The sequence below is a fragment of the Oncorhynchus masou genome, chromosome 1, assembly GCF_036934945.1.
Source record: "Oncorhynchus masou masou isolate Uvic2021 chromosome 1, UVic_Omas_1.1, whole genome shotgun sequence".
Classification (NCBI taxonomy): Eukaryota; Metazoa; Chordata; class Actinopteri; order Salmoniformes; family Salmonidae; genus Oncorhynchus; species Oncorhynchus masou.
In genome coordinates, this window is record NC_088212.1 from 35,886,636 (window position 1) to 35,910,808 (window position 24,173).

At 43.0% G+C, this 24,173-nt stretch overlaps 1 protein-coding gene across 2 annotated transcripts; it reads right to left on the reverse strand.

Annotated features, from left to right (window-relative positions):
• Positions 1–273: 273 nt before the first annotated feature.
• On the reverse strand, positions 274–23,552 carry LOC135543177 (poly [ADP-ribose] polymerase tankyrase-1-like). Of its 2 annotated transcripts, none has more exons than XM_064970278.1 (28): positions 23,056–23,552; positions 21,788–22,012; positions 21,335–21,430; positions 21,120–21,156; positions 20,952–21,027; positions 18,337–18,357; positions 15,820–15,914; positions 15,522–15,588; positions 15,225–15,411; positions 14,878–14,999; positions 14,477–14,568; positions 14,171–14,249; positions 13,778–13,949; positions 13,442–13,521; positions 13,158–13,303; positions 12,560–12,725; positions 11,110–11,329; positions 10,679–10,788; positions 10,078–10,266; positions 8,176–8,416; positions 7,931–8,013; positions 7,651–7,771; positions 7,307–7,404; positions 4,469–4,543; positions 4,110–4,215; positions 3,727–3,913; positions 3,346–3,502; positions 274–2,155 (listed from the first exon to the last, which is right to left on the reverse strand). In XM_064970278.1, the coding sequence occupies exons 1-28, from the start codon at positions 23,507–23,509 to the stop codon at positions 2,069–2,071; spliced, it is 3,789 nt and encodes a 1,262-aa protein (XP_064826350.1). In that variant the 5' UTR covers positions 23,510–23,552; the 3' UTR covers positions 274–2,068. The 2 variants fall into 2 exon arrangements, with proteins under 2 accessions (XP_064826350.1, XP_064826341.1); XM_064970269.1 differs by having other exon boundaries at positions 3,727–3,920; positions 4,108–4,215.
• Positions 23,553–24,173: the final 621 nt, after the last annotated feature.

Consider the following 24,173-nt stretch of genomic DNA (forward strand, 5'->3'; position numbering starts at 1 on the left):
CTAATCAGGTGTTGAACAGCTCAAGCTGTTGGGATTTGTTTAAGGTATCCATGCCTCAAGTATCTTTAAACTTTTGTGCTTTTAAGGGTCATCCATCAGCTCTGTGTAATTACTTTTCTCTACAACTAAGACATGTATAACTTCTGCCATCATGAGCAAATATTTGTTGATATGAGTTTTGTATCAAATGTTTTTCTAAAGTAACTGAATACTATTTTACTAACAGTAGAGAATAATCAGCCAACAAGTGAATAAAGTCTTGGCAAACTGCTCTTACGTGGATAATGTTTATTCAAAAAGTAGAGCGAATCAAGACCAGAACAGGACTTAATTTACAATAAAACTCAAATTACATAGTTAAAACATCAAGTTATACACATCCATTTACACAACCTGTACATACATTTCCCCCACCCCCCATAACATTTGCAATTAATTTCAAATAACTTAAATAGTTTTCTACTTAAAAGTGCAAATCCTTACACATGGATTTGAATAAGACCATGGCAATCCGGGATGTGGAGTTCACATCATTTCTTGTGCAATGAACAATAATAATAACAACAATAATAATGTGTGAGTAGATAATTGTTCTCTTCCCATTAAACGTGTGTACTGGTAGAAGTATGTGAACACCCCTTCAAATGAGTGGATTTGGCTATTTCAGCCATACCCATTGCTGACAGGTGTACAAAATCGAGCACACCGCCATGCAAACTCCATAGACAAACACTATCGAGTTCCAAAAAGCCTCTGGAAGCAACGTCAGCACAAGAAATGTTCATCGGGAGCTTCATGACATGGATTTCCATGGCCGAGCAGCCACACACACACAAGCCTAAAATTACCATGCGCATTGCCAAGCGTCGGCTGGAGTGGTGTAAAGCTTGCCACCATTGGACTCTGGAGCAGTAGAAATGAGTTCTCTGGATTGATGAATCAGGCTTCACCATTTGTCAGTCCGACGGACTAAACTGGGTTCGGAAGATGCCAGAACACTACCTGCCCGAATGCATAGTGCCAGCTGTAAAGTTTGGTGGAGGGGGAAAAATGGTCTGGGGCTGTTTTTCATGGTTCGGGCTAGGCCCCTTGGTTCCAGTGAAGGCAAATCTTAATGCTACAGCATACAATGACATTCTAGATGATTCTGTGCTTTTTGCTTTGTGGCAACAGTTTGGGGAAGGACCTTTCTTGTTTCAGCATGACAATACCCCCATCCACAAAGCAAGGTCCATAGAGAAATGGTTTGTCGAGATTGGTGTGGTGGAAATTGACTAGCTTGCACAGAGCCCTGATCTCAACCCCATCGAACAACGTTGGGATGAATTGGAACCCCGACTGCAAGCCAGGCCTAATTGCCCAACCCCACTAATGCTTTTGTAGCTGCATAGAAGCAAGTCCCCGCAGCAATGTTCCAACATCTAGTGGAAAGCCTTCCCAGAGGAGTGGAGGCTGTTAAAGCAGCAAAGGTGGGGACCAACTCCATATTAATGCCCATGATTTTGGAATGAGATGTTCGATGAGCAGGTGTCCACATACCTTTGGTCATGTATAGTATGTATGTATGCATGTAAGGATGGCTGGGGCAGGCCAGTATTACAGGGGTTACATACTCTGGTTGAAAACAACAGGGTTGAAGAGAGGGGATTCTCCAAGTCACAAGGCATGATAAGGTGAGAATGGTAGCGAATTGTTAATATTCTGACACTGTAGGGCAGACGAGAGGGTGAATCTCTACAACCCTCTCCAGGGGTAGCTAGTGGGGAACCCACACACGCTATTGGGCTATACATGCGTCTGTCTATGCATGCAGCCAATGCAAAGAAAACCAAAACTATCACCACAAGCAGATAATATATTACAGTATACTTCATATGTCGCCTGAGCAGTCTACTGTTACCTCTACTGGACAAGAAGAATTGAACTGGAACTCAGGCTGTGAAGAAATTTAAAAAAGGTTTAGACATTACAATAAAACAAAAAAGCACAGAGACAAAACACTAAAAAGTCTCAGTCTTGTGTGTTGTGGGTCAGGAGGACTGTGTGAGATTGGTCTGGTGGTGCAGGACTAAGACTTCTGCTCCGCTCCTGCAGCAGACGCGGCCGTACTCTCCGGTTTAAGGATCTGATAGGTGATGAGATACTCTGGGTAGGCCTGCAAACACACATGGGACAGAAGCCAATGAGAAGAGCAAATACACTGAACTAAAATATTAAAACGCAACAATTTTACAGATTTACAGTTCATATAAAGAATTCAGTCAATTGAAATAAATGAATTCAGCCCTAATCTATGGATTTCACATGACTGGAGAATATAGATATGCCTGTTGGTCACAGATGCCTTTAAAAAAAAAGTAAGGAAGTGGATCAGAAAACCAGTCAGTTTCTGGCGTGACCACCATTTGCCTCATGCAGCGCAAAACCTCCTTCACATAGAGTTGATCAAGCTGTTGATTGTGGCCTGTGGAATGTTGTTCCACTTCAATGGCTGGGCAAAGTCGCTGGATATTGGCAGGAACTGGAACACATTGTCTTACATACTGTCGTACACGTCGATCAAGAGCATCCGAAACATGCTCACTGGGTGACATGTCTGGCGAGTATGCATGAACTGGGACATTTTCAGCTTCTAGGAATTGTGTACAGATCCATGCGACAGTGCATTATCATGCAGAAACATGAGGTGATGGTGGCAGATGAATGGCACGACAACGGGCCTCAGGATCTCGTCACGGTGTCTCTGTGCATTCAAATTGCCATCAATAAAATGCAATTGTGTTTGTTGTCCATAGCTTATGCCTTGACATACCATAACCCCACCGCCACCACGGGGCACTCTGCTCACAACGTTGACATCAACAAACCCCTAGCCCACAAGCCGTTTGCATCTGCCCGGTACAGTTGAAACCAGGATTAATCTGTGAAGAGCACACTTCTCCACGGTGCCTGTGGCCATCAAAGGTGAGTATTTGCCCACCGAAGTAGGTTACAACACCGAACTGCAGTCAGATCAAGACCCTGATGAGGACGACGCACACGCAGATGAGCTTCCCGAGACCGTTTCTGACAGTTTGTGCCAGATTTCTTCAGTTGCACAAACACACAGTTTCATCAGCTCTCCAGGTCAGCAATTTCAGGGAGATCTTATTTCAGCTCATGAAACATGGGACCAACACTTTACGTGTTGCGTTTATATTTTTGTTCAGTGTAATGGAGTACAAATTATTTTCCATTGTGGATGCTTTTTAGTCCAGGTCGAGGCTTAATCTGTGTCCATAATGTCTGGAATTTGGATATAATTGGATATAATTAAAGTTGTATTGAATGGAGTTGAAATCTCACCTGCTCTCCTCTGTAGATGACATACTCTGCGTAGGCCAGGCCGTTGACGCTGGGCCGGCCAATCACAGAGTGATGTCCAGGGGGGGCGTGGGCCATCTTCATGGCACTGAACTGGAGGAAGGACTTCCCCAGGGTTACACGGCAGAATAACATCTGCCTGAAGGTCACAAAGAACAGGGAGAAGAGGCGTCAAATTATGTTTCACTAATGATGTTTCACAATTAACAAATCTCTGATGAAGGCAGGAATTGATTGAGGGGCACTAGTTTGGCAACAGTGATATAGAATGCTCTCGAGTCATCAAGTGCTCTCTTTTCATGAGTTAGAGTAGTAAAGCCTTAAATGCACCTAAATGTGTTCTTTCTATAGATCATGTCTCACCTGTGGCACAGGTAACAGGAGCGGTCTTTGTGTGTGGGGCATCCGGTGCCGCCCCCGATGCCATAAACATACTGGTTACTCTTAGAGGAGTTCTCAGCAAAGTAGATCCCTGCTCCAAACATCCCTCCGATGTACGCATGCCGCTCGTCAAAACCTTTGTGGATGATGGCATTTATGAACGGAGAACCTGGAGAACCAAAAAACATGAAACAAGAACAATGTCAAATACGATTGAAATTGACATCGCTAAAAATAAATAAATGATAAACAGGGTTAACATTTATCCAGTGATGATCAGTTAAGACGTTATTGCTATTAAGAAATAACAAGGAGTGTGGTAAAAAATAAATACAACCGTTTATAATATGAACATGTCTTGTTACCATGGAAGAGCATGCGCTCATTGTGGTGGTTGTGGTTCTCGTCCGATATCTCCTTCTGGCGGTGTGTGTATCGCTCCCGTAGCTTCTTGTTGACCACCTTCTGGATCTGCATGGACACACAGACAGGAATCAACTAGAGAAGCAATAGTGAGGACTTCTAATATTCCTTCCTTTTCAGAAGATGGGATTGTTAACACTGCCCGAGTTCCTGAAACCATAGTGGATTCTTACCAACCAATAACTGTGATCAAGGGTAGTACCAAAGTAAAGATGTGTGTATTTCTATCTCAAATAGATCCATCATATGAGCAAATGTAGATAGTAGTGTGTGTAGTACTGTAATTGAATGTAAAGCTGACCTTGATGATGTTGTATCTGCTGAACACCCCTCCTGCGTTCCCTCCATCCCTGTGTTCTCTGATGCTACTTTGCATCTTGAGCAGAGAGAAGAAAAAATAAAAAGTTAGTCTTAAAAAAGCACAGGATTTCATTACATTTCTCCAAACATGGCACTCTTTCACCCTTGAGTAGAGTTGCAAAGGGAGGGTATATGATCGGAAACTATTAGAATTTTGGTAACCATCAAGGAATATATTATTTTTTCCCGACGACATCTAGTGGCGTTTCCGGGTACTTTAGATTAGTGGCGTCTTATCTCCGACCCCCTGTTTAACATGTATAAAAAAACATTTAAATAAAGGAAAAACTGAATAACAAAGCAGTAAAACATCCTAAATATAAAACAATCAACTTAATGAATACCATTGCTGTTAAATATGAGGGTTTCAGCATGAAATTGTAAAATAAATAAAACATTTTATAAAAATGTCAATATGACCTTGTTGTAAATGTTTTGGGGCAAAACTGGTTGCAATTGGGGGAAAAAAGTCAATAGTTGGAAGGAAATAATGCAATTGTTGATTAGATGCTTTAATTTTTTGGGGGCTATTTTCTAGGCTACACATATTAAACATTAATACTTTGACAGTACCAGTCAAAGGATTGGACACCTAATCATTCCAGGGTTGTAATTTATTTTCAACAAATGTTCTAACTTGTAGAATCATAGTGAAAACATCAAAACTATAAATAACACATATTGAATCATGTAAAAATATATTAATATATTTTCTAATTGAGATACTTCAAAGTACCAACCCTTTGCCTTGATGACAGCTTTGCACACTCTTGGCATTCTCTCAACCAGCTTCATGAGGTAGTCATCGGGAATGCATTTCAATTAACAGGTGTGTCTTCTTAACCTCTCTAGGGTATGTGGGACGCTAGCGTCCCATCTGGCCAACATCCAGTGAGGTTGCAGAGCGCCGAATTCAATTAGAGAAATGCTCATTATAAAAATTCAGAAGTCAGTAGTCATCGGGAATGCATATATTTCACTTAACAGGTGTGCCTTGTTACAAATTTGTGTAATTTCTTGCCTTCTTAATGCATTTGAGCCAATCGGTTGTGTTATGACAAGGTAGGGGGGTATACAGAAGATAACCCTATTTGGTAAAAGACCAAGTCCATATTATGGCAAGAACAGCTCAAATAAGCAAAGAGAAACGACAGTCTATTGTGACTTTAAGAAATGAAGGTCAGTCAATGTGGAAAATTTCAAGAACTTTGAAAGTTTCTTCAAGTGCAGTCGTAAAAACCTTCAAGCGCTATGATGAAACTGGCTCTCATGAGGACCGCCACAGGAAAGGAAGACCCAGAGTTGCCTCTGCTGCAGAGGACAAGTTCATTAGGGTTACCAGCCTCAGAAATTGCAGCCCATATAAATGCTTCAGAGTTCAAGTAAAAGGCATCAACATCAACTGTTCAAATTTAAGATTTTCAGTTCCAACCGCCTTATCTTTGTGAGACGCAGAGTAGGTGAATGGATGATCTCCGCATATGTGGTTCCCACCGTGAAGCATGGAGGAGCAGGTGTGATGGTGCTTTGCTGGTGACACATTGATTTATTTAGAATTCAAGGCACACTTAACCAGCATGGCTTCAACAGCATTCTGCAGCAATACGCCATCCTATCTGGTTTGCGCTTAGTGGGACTATCATTTGTTTTTCAACAGCAGAATGACTCAACACAACTCCAGCTGTGTAAGGGCTATTTGACCCAGAAGGAGAGTGATGGAGTGCTGCATCAGATGACCTGGCCTCCACAATCACCCGATCTCAACCCAATTGAGATGGTTTGGTGTAAGTTGGAGCGCAGAGTGAAGGAAAAGCAGCCAACAAGCGCTCATCATATGTGGGAACCCCTTCAAGACTGTTGGAAAAGCAATTCAGGTGAAGCTGGTTGAGAGAACGCAAAGCTGTCAAAGGCAAAGAGCTGCTACTTTGAAGAATCTCAACTATAAAATATATTTTGATTTGTTTAACACTATTTAGTTACTACATGATTCCATGTGTGTTATTTCATAGTTTTGATCTCTTTATTTTTTATTTTGTAGAAAATTAACGAAGAAAAAACTGGAATGAGAAGGTGTCCAAACTTTTGACTGGTACTGTGTGTGTGTGTGGTGTGTTAAATAACACACAGTCAAAGGTTTGGACACCTACTCATTCCAGTTTTTTTTTTTCATTATTATTCTACAAAATGCCAGGAGTAGGCTACCTACCCCAATGCATAGTGCCAACTGTAAAGTTTGGTGGCGGATGAATAAACGGTCTGGGGCTGTTTTTCATGGTTCGGTCTAGGCCCCTTAGTTCCAGTGAAGGGAACTTATAACTTAATGCTACAGCATACAATGACATTCTAGATGATTCTGTGCTTCCAACTTTGTGGCAACAGTTTGGGGAAGGCCCTTTCCTGTTTCAGCATGATAATGCCCCTTACACAAAGCAAGGTCCATACAGAAATGGTTTGTCGATCAGTGTGGAAGAACGACTGTCCTGCACAGAGCCTTCACTTTACACCTACCTACATGTACAAATTACCTCAACTAACCTGTACCCCCACAAATTGACTCGGTAACGGTACCTCCTGTATATAGCACCGTTTATGTTATGTAATTTTAAAAAATACTTTAGAAAATATTTACTAAATAAACGTAACTATTTCTTGATCTGCATTGTTTGTTAAGGGCAAGTAAATAAGCATTTCACAGTAAGAATTTTCAGCACGTGACAAATAACATTTGATTTGACACACACACACACACACACACACACACACACACATCTGTACCCACCTCCTCCTCCACTGATTGGCCCTCTTTGTCGTCAGGGGCTAGATCGATCAGGACCGTGCCCTGGTTGGCACAGTGGAATGTCAGGTACGGGTTGGCACCTGGAGAACAAACAAAGCACCTGTTACACACTCATACTTGGTTATATATATTGGGGTGGTTTTCCACCTATGCTTTAAGGGCAAGTATACCAGACACATATTGGGCCTAATCCTGGACTACAAATAACTTTCAATAGAGAATCAACATTCCAGGAATAGGAAGAAAAGTCTGGGAAGTATTTGATGCAACAATAAATGGGAAACATCACATCAGCGCCTCAGAGATTTCTCTGGGAATGTCCTGACCTTGTTGTCCCCCCAGCAGCCTCTCCACTCCCTTGATGAGTTTGTGTCGGTGGCCGTAAGCGTTGATCCCAATCTCTTTCAGTTCCTCGTGACCCATGTCAGCCAGCACATCCAGAGAGATCTGGGAAAGAACAGGACATTTCGTACAGAGCAGGGATCCTGAACTGTGACATGACAACAGCTACTCCAAGAGGGGCAAAGATAGATAAAATATTAGACTAATTAGAAGCCCTATTGAATTAAAAATTATAACATGAAACCCAAATCAATGAACACTCACCTGTTCTCTCTCAAAGATTTCCCTTATATGCTCCAGACCCAAGCTCTTCAGGAACTGACCGATGTTCATGTCCAACATCGCCACTGGAATACAAACACCACAAGAGCCAATTCAGCATGTGAGTAAAATGACTGATTCATCTGTACTGACTAAGATTTCAACCATATTCTACCAAAACTAGTAGAATATCAGCTGCTTGCTAAAACCCAGCTCAGTTTCGATCCAGGCTCTTCATCTATACTCACATTCCCCCTCCTTCCTGTCGGAGCCTGCAGCCCCGTCGGCCACTCCGGAGGTCCCTGCGGCCCCGAGCTCGTTGAGGGGCCCAGCCAGGTTGTCGATACTGCTGGCTGCAGACAGGCAAGAGGGCGTGGAGGCTGGGGAGATGACCGAGCCTGCACTGACCACCGTGGCCTGGGGCTTGAAGCAGCTGGGCAGGGCATCCGGGGGCATGGCATCCATCAGCAGGGCACGGATGTCATCAGCCTGAAATATATATATATGAGAAAGTATTCAGACTCGTTGACTTTTTCCACATCTTGTTACATTACAGCCTTATTATAAAAGGATTTATAAATTATACATTTTTATAAATCACACCCATAATACCACACCCGTAATACACCATAATGACAAAGCAAAAACAGGTTTAGAAATGTAATTTATTACAAATATAAAACAGAAATAACTTATTTACATAAGTATTCAGAGCCTTTGCTATGATACTCGAAATTGAGCTCATGTGCATCCTGTTTCCATTGATCATCCTTGAGATGTTTCTACAACTTGATGATTCCACCTGTGATAAATTCAATTAATTGCCTTTCCAAATAATGTCCACACCTGTCTATATAAGGTCCCACAGTTGAAATTGCATGTCAGAGCAAAAACCAAGCCATGAGGTCGAAGGAATTGACCGTAGAGCTCCGAGACAGGATTGTGTCGAGTCACAGATCTGGAGAACCAAAACATTTCTGCAGCATTGAAGGTCCCCAAGAACACAGTGGCCTCCATAATTCTTAAATGAAAGAAGTTTGGAACCACCAAGACACTTCCTAGAGCTGGCCATCTGGCCAAACTGAGCAATCGGGGGAGAAGGGACTTGGTCAGGGAGGTGACCAAGAACCCGATGGTCACTCTGACAGAGCTCCTCTGTGGAGATCGGAGAATCTTCCAGAAGGACAACCATCTTGCAGCACTCCACCAATCAGGCCTTTATGATAGAGTGGTCAGACGGAAGCCACTCCTCAGTAAAAGGCACATGGCAGCCGGCTTGGAGTTTGCCAAAAGGCAGCTAAAGACTCTCAGACCATGAGAAACAAGATTCTCTGGTCTGATGAAACCAAGATTGAACACTTTGGTCCTCACGTCTGGAGGAAACCTGGCACCATCCCTACGGTGAAGCATGGTGATGGCAGCATCATGCTGTGGGGATGGTTTTCAGCGGCAGGGAGTGGAAGATTAGTCAGGATCGAGGCAAAGATGAATGGAGCAAAGTACAGAGAGAACATTGATGAAAACCTGCCCCAGAGCACTCAGGACCTCAGACCTGGGCAAAGGTTCACATTCCAACAGGACAATGACCCTAATCACACAGGCAAGAGAAGGCAGGAGTGGATTTGGGACAAGTCTCTGAATGTCCTTGAGTGGCCCAGCCAGAGCCTGGACTTAAACCTGATCAAACATCTATGGAGAGACCTGAAAATAGCTGTGCAGCAACACTCCCCATCCAACCTGACCTTGAGAGGATCTGCAGAGGAGAATGGTAGAAACTCCCCAAATACAGGTGTACCAAGCTTGTAGCGTCATACCCAAGAAGACGAGGCTGTAATCACTGCCAAAGGTGCTTCAACAAAGTACTGAGTAAAGGGTCTAAAAAACAGTTTTTGCTTTGTCATTATGGGGTAATGTGTGCAGATTGATGAGAAAATAAACAATTTAATCAATAATAAAAATTTTAAAAAGGCTGTAACCTAACAAAATGTGGAAAATGTCAAGGGGTTTAAATACTTTCCGAATGCACTGTAGATGGGGAAAAAATGGTAAGCATATCATAATTCAAGCAAATGCCTGCCATTTAGAGCAAAAAACACTTGATTTTGTGGCATTGCTAACTGCTTTAACAGTAGGGGAGCAAGACGTTTTACCGTAGCCAGGTCCAGTGCGGTCTGTCCCTCCTGGTTCTTCATGGTGGGGTCTGCTCCGTGGGCCAGCAGCAGAGCACACAGCTGGGTACGGCCCTTCTGAGCTGCTTCGTGGAGCGGGGTGAAGGCCCATTTATCTGTAGCGTTCACACATGTGTTGAACTTTATCAGAAGGGCAGCAATGTCCACGTGCTGTAAGAGAGAAAGAGGAGAGAAAGAGGAAAGACAGGAGAGGAGTAGATGAGAGACAGCGGAGAGGAGCAGAGAAGATAGAAGTAGCAGATGAGACACGAGAGGAGATCAGCAACACAATTTAATCATGACATGCCCAAAAACTGATGACAGCCAAGCTCTTACATATCTAAGCTTTCCACAAGGTCACTTTCACAGTGTGGGTGTTTTCTCCTGTCCTGTATGGTTTTCTATAAGGTTTTGTAACCTAAACAATGCATACAATACCTTCTAAGAAATCCTCCAAGCTGTTACATATTTTAGGCCAGAAGGTCACAGGGTAGGTGTTTTGTATGCATTGTCTATGCTAAAAAAAAACGTACAGCATGTACAATGGGTTCCAAGGCCTGATGTAGACTTGGCGCGAACTCACCCCATAGGAGGCAGCGTTGTGCAGGGGGATGAGGCCTCCCTTGTCCTGCGCATTGACGTCAGCCCCGTGCTCCAGGAGGTACTCCGCCACCTCCAGGTTGTTGTAGCCAGCTACAGGAGGGGAGAAACATGAAGGATGACAACATGAAAGATATTTCTGTAATGTGTCAAAGTAATAATATAGCTCCAAATGATCTAAATCCCCAGGGTTTGATGATCTGCCTGTCATAATTGTATGTAAGGAGATAAGCGTCTGTGTGTGTGTCCCACATTTGCTATTAAATGAATTGATTCCACTGCTTTGCTTGCTATTACGGGATTAGGCTGGGTAACTGTAAAGCACTGACAATTGCTAATGTAAAGTGTGCTTTATAAAAATATAAAATGGATTTGATTCCATGAATAGATTCTGAGGGCTGGTACGTCCAGTACCTGCGAGGTGCAGAGGGGTGGAGTTACGTCCCTGTGTGTCTCTACAGTTGATGTTCTCTGGGCTGCAGAGTTTCTGGACGCGGGCCAGACAGCCCTTCTTAGCAGCGTCCAGCAGCGCAGCGTCTCCTCTCAGCAGGTCCTGGATGTCCGTGTCGCCATCCTTCACCATGTCCAGAGGCATGTTACCATCACGGTTCTTCTTGGTGGGGTCCGCTCCATGCTGGAAAAACATCATAAATATACACTGAACAAAAATATAAAAACGCAACAAGCAACAATAACAAATTCATTGAGTTACAGTTCATATAAGGAAATCAGTCAACTGAAATAAATTCATTAGGCCCTAACCTATGGTTTTCACATGACTGGGAATACAGATATGCATCTGTTGGTAACAAATAGCTTAAAAAAGGTAGGGGTGTGGATGTCTGGTTTGACCACCATTTTATTGTGGCCTGTGGAATGTTGGCTCACTCCTCTTCAATGACTGAAGTGGTTGGGAACTGGAACACGCCATTGTACACATTGATCCAGAGCATCCCAAACATGCTCAATGGGTGAAATGTCTGGTGAGATGCGGGCCATGGAAGAACCGGGACATTTTCAGCAATCAGGAATTGTGCACAGATCCTTGCAACATGGTTCATTGTTCATGCTGAATCAAGAGGTGATGGCGGTGGATGAACGGCACGACAATGGGCCTCAGGACCTTGTCATGGTATGTCTGTGCATTCAAATATCCAATCAATAAAATCAATTGTGTTCGTTGTCCGTAGATTATGCCATACCATAACCCGACCACCACCATTGGGCACTCTGTTCACAACAATGAAATCAGCAAACCAGTCACCCACACGACACCACATCTATCATCTGCCAGGTACAGTTGAAACTGGGATTCATTTGTGAAGAGCACAATTCTCCAACATGCCAGTGGCCATCGAAGGTGAGTATTTGCCCACTGAAGTCGGTTACGATGCCCAACTGCAGTCAAAAACAAATTGACACCTGTGCCATTGTGTTGTGCGAAAACTGCACATTTTAGAGTGGTCTTTGATTGTCTCCAGCACAAGGTACACCTGTGTAATGATCATGCTGTTTAATCACTTTCTTGATATGCCACACCTGTCTGGTGGATGGACTGTCTTGGCAAAGGAGAAATGCTCCCTAACAGGGATGCAAACAAATGTGTACCAAACATTTTTGCGAAATATGTTTTTTTGTACGCATGGAACATTTCTGGGATCTTTTTTCAGCTCATGACACATGGGACCAACACTTTACATATTGTTAAGTATACATACAAAAATCTCATAGTTTAATAGTTTGTTCTATTGTAGAAAATCTCTTATAGCTATACATATTTCCCTGTTTTGACTATATAAATGCCTCCTTGTAGCCTCAGGCCATTTGGTCCTGATCATTTCAGAAGAGGCACGGGAAGACTAACCTTGAGCAGCAGTTTGCAGATCTCGTATTTGCCCTTGGCGGCAGCCTCGTGGAGCGGGGTGAACTTCCAGAGGTCAGCTACGTTCACCGATGCCCCGTGTCTCACCAGCAGCTCAGCCACCTCATAGTGACCGTAGGAGCAGGCGTTGTGGAGGGGCACCAGACCACTGCAGGACATACAGAAGAGGCTAACTAGTTACACCACCGAAGGAACATAGATCCTATAAATGATGCATATCAAATCATTGAAAGTTCCAAGTACCGTGTGTATTTAATGCAAAATAAAATCCAATGATAAAGACTTATTCAAAACAGAATGAAAGCCTTTTTATGGACTATCTGATGCAAATGCCACAGTCTTGTAAAAACAGACAGACCAAGATAATACATTAACATTTTAACCATTTAGCAGACGCTCTTATCCAGAGTGACTTACAGGAGCAATTAGGGTTAAATGCCTTGCTCAAGGAACGAGACAAGAGCAGACATGATTTTCTTTGCTTGTCGGGCTCAGGGTTTCGAACCAGCAATCTTTCAGTTACTCGCCCAACGCTTTAACCGCTAGGCTACATTGTCCTCCTAGGGTGGACGACACGTACCCTTTGTCTTTAGCATGTACGTCAGCTCCGTGATGTAGCAGGTACTCCACCACGGCCACACGGTTGTAGCCTGCAGCAAAGTGCAGAGGGGTAGAGTGACGACCCTCCAGGTCCCGACAGTTCACGTTCTGAGGAGTGCAGAGTTGCTACAACACACAGACAGAAGATCAAGCGTGAGAGGATTGAGGGAGACATCTTGGATTCGTGGTGGTATGTAGAGGATCGTTGATGCATGTAACGGGATTGAACTCACGAACCGGAGACAATGTAGCTGATCAGCTTACCTGCACAGTGTCCAAATCTCCAGCCTTGGCAGCTTCCAGAAACCGGTAGTCGACATCAGAGTTACGAGTTGGAATATTTTCTGTATGAAAGAGACCAACATTGTTAAATAACATACCGAGAGATAAAACGTTTTAAAAAACACTAAGATTTATGTTGCTCATACATCAATAGTTTCTCTATTATACATCTTGCTAACTTTCCAACATTGATTGGCATAGCGTAGAATTTACGGCCATGCATCTTACATCCACACAAGCAACATTGTCAATCACAATGTAGATAGAAGAATATGAAAAATAATCTTTGTATTTAACCAAGACGCTCTACTGCTGTACCATTGAGGATCTGCTGCACGGCCTCGTTGCCCATCTGTGAGGCAGTAAAGCCCTGCAGGGAGACGATGGCCGGGTCGGCCCCGTAGCTCAGCAGTAGTTTGCATGTCTGGATGTGGCCCGCCAGGGCTGCCCTGTGGAGGGCCGTCTGACCCAGGGTGTCCACCGCATTTACCTGGAGGAAGGGAGAGAGACGGATAGAGGGAAGAGCCAGTCACTCAAACAGCAACATACTCACAAGCTAAATATGATACATTTATTTCATGATATATTTTCACGTTATCAGTCACGTTATCAGATAGGCTAGGAGCAAGTGAGAGAGAGAAAGGAGAGAAGAGAGCGAGATGAAAAGGTACATTAAATGATATGGTAATAGTGAGACCCTGCAGTGTTCACCTTGGCTCCATGTTTCTGCAGCACGTCCAGGATGTCGTTGTGTGCTCTCTCAGCCGCTACATGCAGAGTCGTCATGAAGCTACAGACAGGACGAGAGAGAGACAGAGACAACCATTCGTACCTCACTCAGGTGCTATATGAATGCATATGGCAGTGTTTCCAGACGGCGTGCAAAGGTCCCAAAAACACCAACACTCTCAATTGTAACCAATAGGTACCAAAGTATTTTTGGTGGGGGGAGGGGCGTCTTTTACAGTGGTAGGAGAAACACTGATACATGGTCTCTGAGTTTTAATGGTGTCTTACTCTTTGTTCTTCTCGTTGACGTTGGCACCTTTACGCAGTAGCAGCTCGGTCACCTGCTTCCGTTTGGGGTGAGGGGAAGCAACGGCACAGTGCTGAAACAGAGGGACAACTCCTTCCATCACATGGTTTATGCAAAATCCTTCTGGTTTTGAACTCGTTTTATAGTGGTCATCCTAGGTTATGCATGTCACACAAACGCGTTCTGATAGAGACAAAATATTATTATGGCACCCCTGTCCCCTATATAGTGCTCAACTTTTGACCGCGGACCACTTTTCAAAAGTAGTGCACTAAAGGAATAGTTTGCCATTTGTGACACATCCATAGCTGTATATTATGAGATAATGTTAGGTGTCAGCACTGTGACATTGAGCATTAGCCAGAAGGAGAATGGATCTCACCAGGGCTGTCTCGTTGGTCTGTGGGTGTTTGAAGCTAATGATCTCCAGAGCCAGAGTCTTCTTCACCTTGGCCATGTCTGCCTCCCGAGCTGCCTGGAGCAGCGAATGACCTTTAAACTCATCTGGATGGTAGAAAGAGGATATTGACATTAATGTGAGAAGATCTGAGTGCTCAGGCAGGCATTATCTTCAGTTTAGAAGGCGTGTGAGAGTGTGTTGTGTGCCATCTATAGTCTTTGTGAATAGGGAGTGATGTGTGTGTATATAAGTATGTTTTTAAAATTTGTTAACATGTATAAGGTGGGTGTGTGTGTGTGTGTGTATGCATGTCTCCCAGCAGAACTCACAGGTGAGCCGCTCTTTGAGTTCAGGGGTGGGGGCCAAGTCCACGGCACTCTTGCTGTGGCAATTGAGCAGGTTGGGGTCGGCCCCGTGGCTCAGCAGCAGAGAACAGACCTCGACACGGTTCTTAGATGCGGCCTCGTGGAGAGGGGTGAACTGCCACAGGTCCATGGCATTCACACATGCTCCATGCTGTAAACACATAGATGAGTTAATCAGTCATTCTCCATCAATAAAAGCATTCGACATTCTAAAAGTCGAATTAAAGTGGGGTTTCAATAACAGGTCTATAGAACCCTTACCTTGAGAAGAAGCTCTGTGACCTCAAAGTGTCCATAGGAACAGGCGTTGTGAAGAGGGACCAGGCCACTGTATGACAAATATACAGCTTTTTAACTGAATGATCATCATTCATTTCAAGTTCTACAAATTAACATATTCTATCACCATGACAATATGGTTGACTTTCTCAGCTGTGAAAATGTCTGAGAATGATTCTTAGACGAGGAAACAGGGTAATGGCTCCTAATATAATTCACTACTTTTAACCAGGGCCTATATTGCGTTTTTGCGATGCAGTCCATTTCAGAATTGTCTTACCCTTTGTCCTTGGCATGGACATCTGCCCCGTGCTGCAGCAGTAGCTGGACGATGCGTACGCGGTTGTAACCAGCCGCCAGGTGCAGTGGGGTGGACTGGAAGAGGGGACATGTTATTAGACACACAGAGCTCAGAGTCAATGCACCTCAGAACACACTGCCTTTAGGGAGCCAGAGTGAGTGAATGGCTGATTATGCTTGGAAGCAAACTGTATACACTAGGTGGTCTGTGTGTTTTCATTGCAGTCAGGGTAAATGGTGGAAGGATGCAAGCTCAGAAAGGCTATAGTCCACCACAAAACAACAACTAGTGCTTTTTGAAGTCGGATCGGTTTGATTATTAAAAAATACATCCATCTATACATTAAATGCATTAATGGAAATTCCAAAGGCCAAAAAATAGTGAACATTCAATTGCCAGGTTCACTATGAGTATAGATCAAGGGAATTACCATGACATGTTAAAATATCAGTTGTGTATGTTACTTAGTTATTTGATTACTTGATTTTTAATTCCTTAAAGTCATAGTCTCTGCTCAGGCAGTAGCAGCCAGACAATATTATTTCTATGTTCTCCATACCGTACTGCCATTAGTCATCCTATTTAGCTCGGTTCGTCTGCCTAAATAGGCTGCAGAGCAGTCTGACATTTATTTTTTATTAGTTCTTCAAAGTAGATAAGGCATACTTCCACGAACTGTCTCTAACCCTCTCTCGTTCTGTTGTGTACATTCCACCCTCATGCGGTCTGTGTGTATTTAATCTAACGTAGCAGGCATAAAAGTTTATCTATCGCCGTCCAAGATGGAAAGAACAGGCGCAATGGGTTATGGTCATTACCACATTCCTGAGCAGAACTAGGTTGAATATTTGCTTAATGAAAACTACAACCCTCTTCAGCCCAGCTTCCCACAGTTCTTGACTTGATTTCTCCCGTGAATTATTTGATTTCTCTCTAGAGAAACGGCAAGTTCGCCTCGCAAAAAACCTTTCAATTCAAGGAGTTTAACAGACGTTGGTCAATTAGTTGTTTAATAGCCCCCCACCCCACAAAAAAAGTGGTTAATCGCTTAGCACTAACAACTGCCCTATCTATGCAAGTCACACACTGACACGAGCTTACCTCTGAAAATAAAGGAGAAAAGGGAAATCTGACTTCCAACATACATCAAATTAATGTGAAATGTAAACATTGAGCTAGTCAAAACAGAGTTTGTCCCTCAACTACACCCCTTACAAAACATAACATATAGGTTGCTAAAAGGCTGGCTAAGGAAGGCTTGAATCTACTGTGTACTCATGAAAATGTGTTTGTGTATGCCCATTCCAAATCACATGATGCCTATGTGAACCAAGCATTACAACGTTAGTGTACGCAAAGCTGTGTCATAGATAACAGTTATCCAACCATGAGTCTACCAACAGTTGACCTTGCAGACAGAGAGGAAGAAACAGCAGCATTCATGCACTGGTATTAAGAAAAAAATAAGACCACTGCACAACTCAGACATAGTGAGGATGAGCACTGAATCACCAGAACACGACAGATTAACCAAATCAAATCAGGGCCCAGTTTCCCAAAAGCATCTTAAGGCAATGAATGGTCTTCAGTTCTTTTGGGAAACCGGGCCCTGACTAATAATAGGATCATTCAGTGTTCGATGAAGGCAATCACAAGGAAAGAAATGCATTAATACAAAAAGCATGAGCAGCGACGACGGCACAGCACTTAAAGATGAGGAATTATTTGTTTCGTTTTTAACCAAGGAATGTGACCTAGTCAAGATTACAAGAAGTGGACAGTGACCAAATCACAAACAGTACAAGAACTGATTGACAAAATGCAGGTGGAGGCTTCCAGACATGCGCATATGATTATCAAAAAAAAAGGAAAGTCACAGGCCTACAATAAATAGAATGATTGAAGAGCAAGAAGTGATTGAAACTTGGCAGAGGTGAAAGGGAGTAAAGCAGTTAGATAGAGGGGTGCAGAAAGGAGGAGGGAGCACTCTGGAAAAGCAGGCAATGTGGAATTTGAGCTCCTTTCCAAATCCAACGAGCTGAGCGGCAGTGGCCTTAGAACCACCTTCCAACCTCCACCACATGCACTAACACACAAGACACCTGGGTACAAATAGTAGGCACATCTGATTTCTTTCAAATACTTTCAGAACTTGATTGAGGCTGCCTGGAGTGTCAAATGGGCGTAGTTTACACTTTGGGGACTCGTCTTACGCCATCATTACCATTGTACCAGACAAGCTCAATCACACACAGCTAAAGTATTTGAAAGAGAACAAATCGTATTTCAACCCAGGTCTGGCGCGCACACACACACACACACACACACACACGCACGAGCATTAGGGTGGGAAATATGAAAGTGACCAGTAGACCCAGGTCCATGATGTGCAATTATGAGTGAGAGCCAGCGTATTGGTCAAATAAAACACGGATTAAAGAAAAGATGTACATCACAAAAGTGCAACAATCAGGTGGCTGTTATCGAGAAACTTACCAGCATTTTTTGGGATGTTGACTGATCGACAATGTTGCCAGATTCACACAAAAAAACAAAACAAAACAAAAAATTACAAAATTGTAGCATTTTTCACAGCAAGAGAGGATACTTCTAGCCTATCAGCCTTTTAAAGTAATTGAAAAACACACCAGAATTATCACTTTATATAAATTCATAGTGACACCAGGTACAATGAGTACACAGCTTAAGGGAAATGTGACTTCTCTCATGGCTTCTCAGAGGTATTCTAAATAAAGGCAGCCAGGCTCCATGGTTATCCCCTAAGGACAAGAGGCCCAGTCATAAACCCAAATTATGTTCCACCAACAAATCAGAGATGGAGGAAGAAAAGCTGCTATGATTAGATTTTTTTTAAGGATTTCCTAAATGTCAGTTGAGAACAAGGTAATGTGCTTGGAAAACCTATATCAAAGAATATTGATTAGGATTTTAATGTATGCACTTCAGGGACCTGGTTAGCCAGAGTGAAATATGATGGCAGAAAAATACTGCTCATCCTAATCAATAGCCTCAAGAGTACACATTACTCATGATAACGAAAAGGAGACCAAGATATGGTTTCTTGCCAACTAGGAGATTTTTGACTAGGACTTCCCTACTTATGAGAATGCACTGGGGGTGAAAAACTGAATATTTAAAAACTGGTGCCAAACAGGAAAAGGGGTAAACAAAAAATATAAAAATCAAAAACAACCCAGTCCTACTCCACAATTACCAATGCAAAGTGGAGCCTTGTGACTTTTCAAGCACACACTTTCCTCAGATTGAAGTTAATTGTCTGACGCCCGAGTAGAGAAAGGAAGGCTCTGGTGAAGCACAATGCTCTTTGATCTAAACACTCACGCATCAACAGCTAAAAACAATAACGCAAAGATCTACAATATGCCGACAAAGCCTGGCATGAGTCATGACAGCAAGCCAATGACAGTGACACAGTGTGCTAAAGGAGGCAGAATGCAATGATCTAAAATTAAATTCCCATAACATATACACCACATGATAGAATAGGAATGGACGTGGTTAACCATGACCTAATATTAAACAGATTGCTAGGCCTACATAAAGAAAAAGAGCTGAAAGCTTAGAGCTATTATATTCAATTAGAGCTCAAGATAACAGTTTTGTTTGGAATTAGGAAAATTCAATGGATATAGTGACAACTAGGTTATGGAAAACATTGGGTGTGCAGAAGACAGAAGATCAGTGTTTCTAGGGTTAGGGGTAATTGAGGGACCAAAATAAAAGTGAAAATAGTTTTTGCCAATAAGATAAGAGCTTTAGTCTTAACCACAGCAAAACATGTTTTACTTAACTTCTACACAAGGGATGGTTGAACAGGGTGAGCCATGTTAATATACAATGAAACAAACGGATTACATTTCGACTCTGATCACAGGAGCTAAAAATATTTTAGACAGATGGGCATCTTTTAGGTCAAATATCAGAGAAATCCATGTTGATAGATAACCATTAAAGGGATACTGAAGGATTTTGGCCATTTATCTTCTCCCCCAGAGTCAGATGAATACGTGGATACCATTACCATTTTTATGTCTCTGTGCAGTGTGAAAGACGTTGCTAACTAGCGTTAGTGCAATTGATAACTAGTTTTAGCGCAATGGCTGGAAGTCTATGGTAATTGCGAGCATGCTAATAGATACCATAGACACAGATAGAACAATGAGACAGATATTTCACCAGATGTATAAATATGAAGCACCCGCTTGGTGTTTCCACTTAATACAAAATATAGTAGTGAGAGGAAGCCCAGTGGCCGGCAAAAGATGAAAGGAGATGGAGTTTGGCCAACATTTAGCAAATTGTCTCATCGATGAAACATTTGATCTCAATACAGTTTTCTGTTGCCAAAACTACAATCTGTTATGAACAGAGTGGACTAAGTTTTGTAGACTTTACCCTTTGCCAAAACTTAAAAAATGGCATTGTTTCAAAGGAATGCAAAGGTGAATTGAGTTATTACTCAGTGCACTTCACTGACTAGGCGTTACCTAAAGGAAATATGCAGACGCTTGCTAGAACGGACCAGTAGGATCTCGCTAGCTCTTGCTTGGCTCTGCCCACCTCCTTGCATGTTCTGCCCACTATGACTCATTTGGTCCTATTGGAAACGACAGGCTGTGGTCTATCTTGGTTTGGATATATAAAAATCTTTCCCACTGACTTCCAGACATAGCGCTAATGCTAGTTAGCATCTGCTCACAAAACTACATCTAACTTCCTTCATACTGGATGCAGACATAAAAATGGTATCCATTAGTGCATATGACCCTGGGGAAGCAGATAAATCCCAAGTATCCCTTTAAGTCAATACAGTAAATTGAGTCAAGCTTCCCCTGCTTAAAACCAATCCAATGACAAATCCTTTTCATATTATGCAGACTAGGTTGAGATGGTGTTTTTAATCCCCACACAACAGTGACTTTGTTTTGGTAATTAGGCTGACAGAGTTACTCCATACTTTTGTTGCTGTTGGTCACGCAAATCTTATGAACAATTCAAGCATCTGCTACAATAGTATACAACATTAACAGAATGGGTGGGGATGGAAGGTTGTGATGGTGATATTTTACCTTGCGGCCATCACTGGCATGGCAGTTGACATTTAACGGGGTCAGTAGTGCCATCAGTTTCTCCTCGTTGCCACTCCTGTAGCACACAGATAACAGAGGAGAGACATTACATATGTTGTATTATAAAATGTGTAAAGATGTGACAGGTAACATAAAAATAGCACTGACCTTGCTGCTTCCAGGAGTTCATCCTTCTTGTACTCACCTGAATACAAAATAACAGGTTAGAACAGTAAAGTCAAGACAAGCCATGATTCACATAAAAGGTTACAGTCAAGGTCGTTAAAGTTGCAGTCAAGTTAAAACAGAAAGACAACCTTGGAACATACCCAACATAATGGAGGAGATAACTGACTGAAAGGGGATAGTTGTATGAAACTCACCAGTGAGCACAGCCTTGGCAGAGGGGTCTGCCAGATCCAGGGCAGACTTGCCGTCCGTATTACGGATGTTGGGATCGGCGCCATGCTGGAGGAGCACTTTGTGAAGGAGACAGGAAACAGTTTCAAAATTTTAATTCAATTATAGTCCTATACCTTTGAGTTTAGCGTACTTTAATTTAACTATAGTCATGCACCTAGGTACCCTTGTAGATTACGTAAATTCAATAGAGTCAACATAAACCTTGTTAATTTTGGAAAAGTTAACAGTGTTGAAAGAAACAAAATAGTATATTTGGGTGGAGGAATAAAGCACTGGGAGCAGCAATATTGTGTGGACCTCTCATTCATTTATCACAAAAAAAAAGGGCCCAGCACAGGTTTAGGATGTGCATGTCACCCTCATTATATTCAAAGACAAAACAAAACAGACTCATCATGGTAATCCATCCTTACCGATGCACACATCAATCTTGCCTTTGATGGCTGCCTCGTGCAGAGGTGTGTAGTTCCAGTTGTCCCGTGCATTGGGGTCTGCACCTTGGCACAGCAGGAGACTGACCACCTCGGCATGGCCAAAGGAGCAGGCGTTGTGAAGGGGAATGAGACCACCGTCGTCTCGAGCATGCACATTTGCTCCAGTCTGTAAAAGGTGCTCAACCACATCCTTTCGTCCAAAACCTGACATGGCAACAGACAAAACCTGGTCAGCGAATACAAGTTAAGTTTCATTAGGTGCATGTAAAGGAGACACGTGGTATGCACGTCCAACTAAATGCTTACTTGCAGGTTCTTTCGACATTGCAACAACAATAAGAAATAAAGATAAGAATATCAACATAAAGTAAATGGCTCAGTCGAACAGAATAAACATTTTAGCATAAGTACAATACAGGAAGGCACAATTTATAAGGCAGCAGGTAGCCTAGGGGTTAAGAGGTTGGGCCAGTAACCGAAAGGTTGCAGTGTAGAATCACCGAGCTGACTGTGGAAATCTGTCTATGTGCACGTCAGCAAGGCACTTAACCGTGATTCCTCCTGTAAGTCATTTTGGGTAAAAGTATCTAAATGTATAGGAGGGGGTGACCTTTTGCCTAAATGGTAAAGTAATGTCACTTTTACAAAAGAAAACAGAAAAATACAGAGAGCAAAATATCAACAACCTAAACTACTCTTTTTTGCAGATCCTCTAGAATGTCAAAACGGGGTGTGCACAATTGTGTCCAAGCCCTGCACTAAACAGTCCGGATTCCATAAATCAGCTGGTAACCAACCATTGCGTTTCTGAACAGGGGTGTGTTAGTACTGGGTAAGAACAAAACAAGTTAAAACACTGGGGGTCGCCAATGATTAAATGTATTAACACCCATGGAACAACACATCCGTGAATTTGATTACACTTAGTAAGTAGTTAGCAGCTACGAGGGATGAGTTAGATTTGAGGCCTTCTGTTCCCATCGGTCGGTGTGCCAAACTGTTTTTTAGCGTTATAGTTTGCTAGCCGTTTTCGATGGGCCTTGATCTTGGCAAACTAGACAGATAGTTAACGTTAGCGAATAAAAATATGTACATGTACTGTTAACTAATAACTAGAGAGCCATTCCCGTCGTGACAACCACAGATTGTAATATTCTAGCACGCACAAGTAAGGCGATGTGCGAAAACACGTCAACGATCCAGCTCCCGCTGACAACAAAAACAAAGCTTGCTAGCGCTTAGCTAACCTGCAGCGAAATGTAGAGGGGTAGATTTTCGCCCGGCCATGTCCTTCGCATTAACATTCACCGAGTCTACGAGTCTCTTCACACGGGATACATCTCCATTCCGACAGGCCTCAAATAGATCCCTGAAAGCTCCACCGATCCCGCTACTGCCGTCGCCGGGGCTCGTGCCTCCTGAACCGGGGCTCGAGACAATACTACTCTCCCCGCCGGAGGTTGTTGTGGTCGGGCTTGTGCTGCTCCCAGTGCTGAGGGCCGGGGCTGGAAGATCCGGAGAGCCCGAAGGATTCTCCATGCCTGCGCTGCATCCACGCTCACCATCCGGGGGCACTGACGTCGCTGCCACAATATCAATTGGCAGAGAGTCCGGAGGACTTACAGAAAGAGAACTGTTTCGTGGCGGAGATTGCAGGTTACCCAGCTGTTGTTGCTGCGATGAGCGACGAGACACCGCCATTTTCGCAGCAGCTCACTGGAAACAAAAACAGCCTTTTTCTTATTTTTCTTCAGTGGGATTTGTCGGCGGATGGCATCCAACGTTATGGTGCATTACCGCCACCTACTGTACTGGAGTGTGGCCAGCGACTGGGAGAAACTAAATCATACCTGTCAGCCCCCTTGCTCTTAATAAAACATATACAATATTTGAGACTATATCTAATGACGTTCAACTCAATATACCCGTTAAACTAATTTCCTGTATCCCCTTCTCTCTCATACTAGAGCTCAACCTCTCTCTTCCCCCCTGATACTGCCCACACTGTAGCAATACATGCTCCACGGTCTCTGTTTCCTGGCAACAATGACACTTTCCTGTTAGATACTTTCCTATCACATTTAAGGTCTTATTCAACTGGCTGTATACCGCCCTTAATCTTGTCAAATTAGCCACCTCTCTTCTGTACCTTCCTGCCGTCCTCCCCTTCCTCTGTACATGAAATAAATGCCTGCCTATCAATCTCCTGCCATCTCTGCAACATCACTGTCCATATCAGTCTTTTTTCCTCTGCCTTGGTCATTAAAACTACAACCTCAACATCCCCATTACTAAGTGCTTGTTTAGCCAGTACATTAACTGCCACCCCCACATGGGCTGGAACTGAAGTAAATCTTATCTGTAC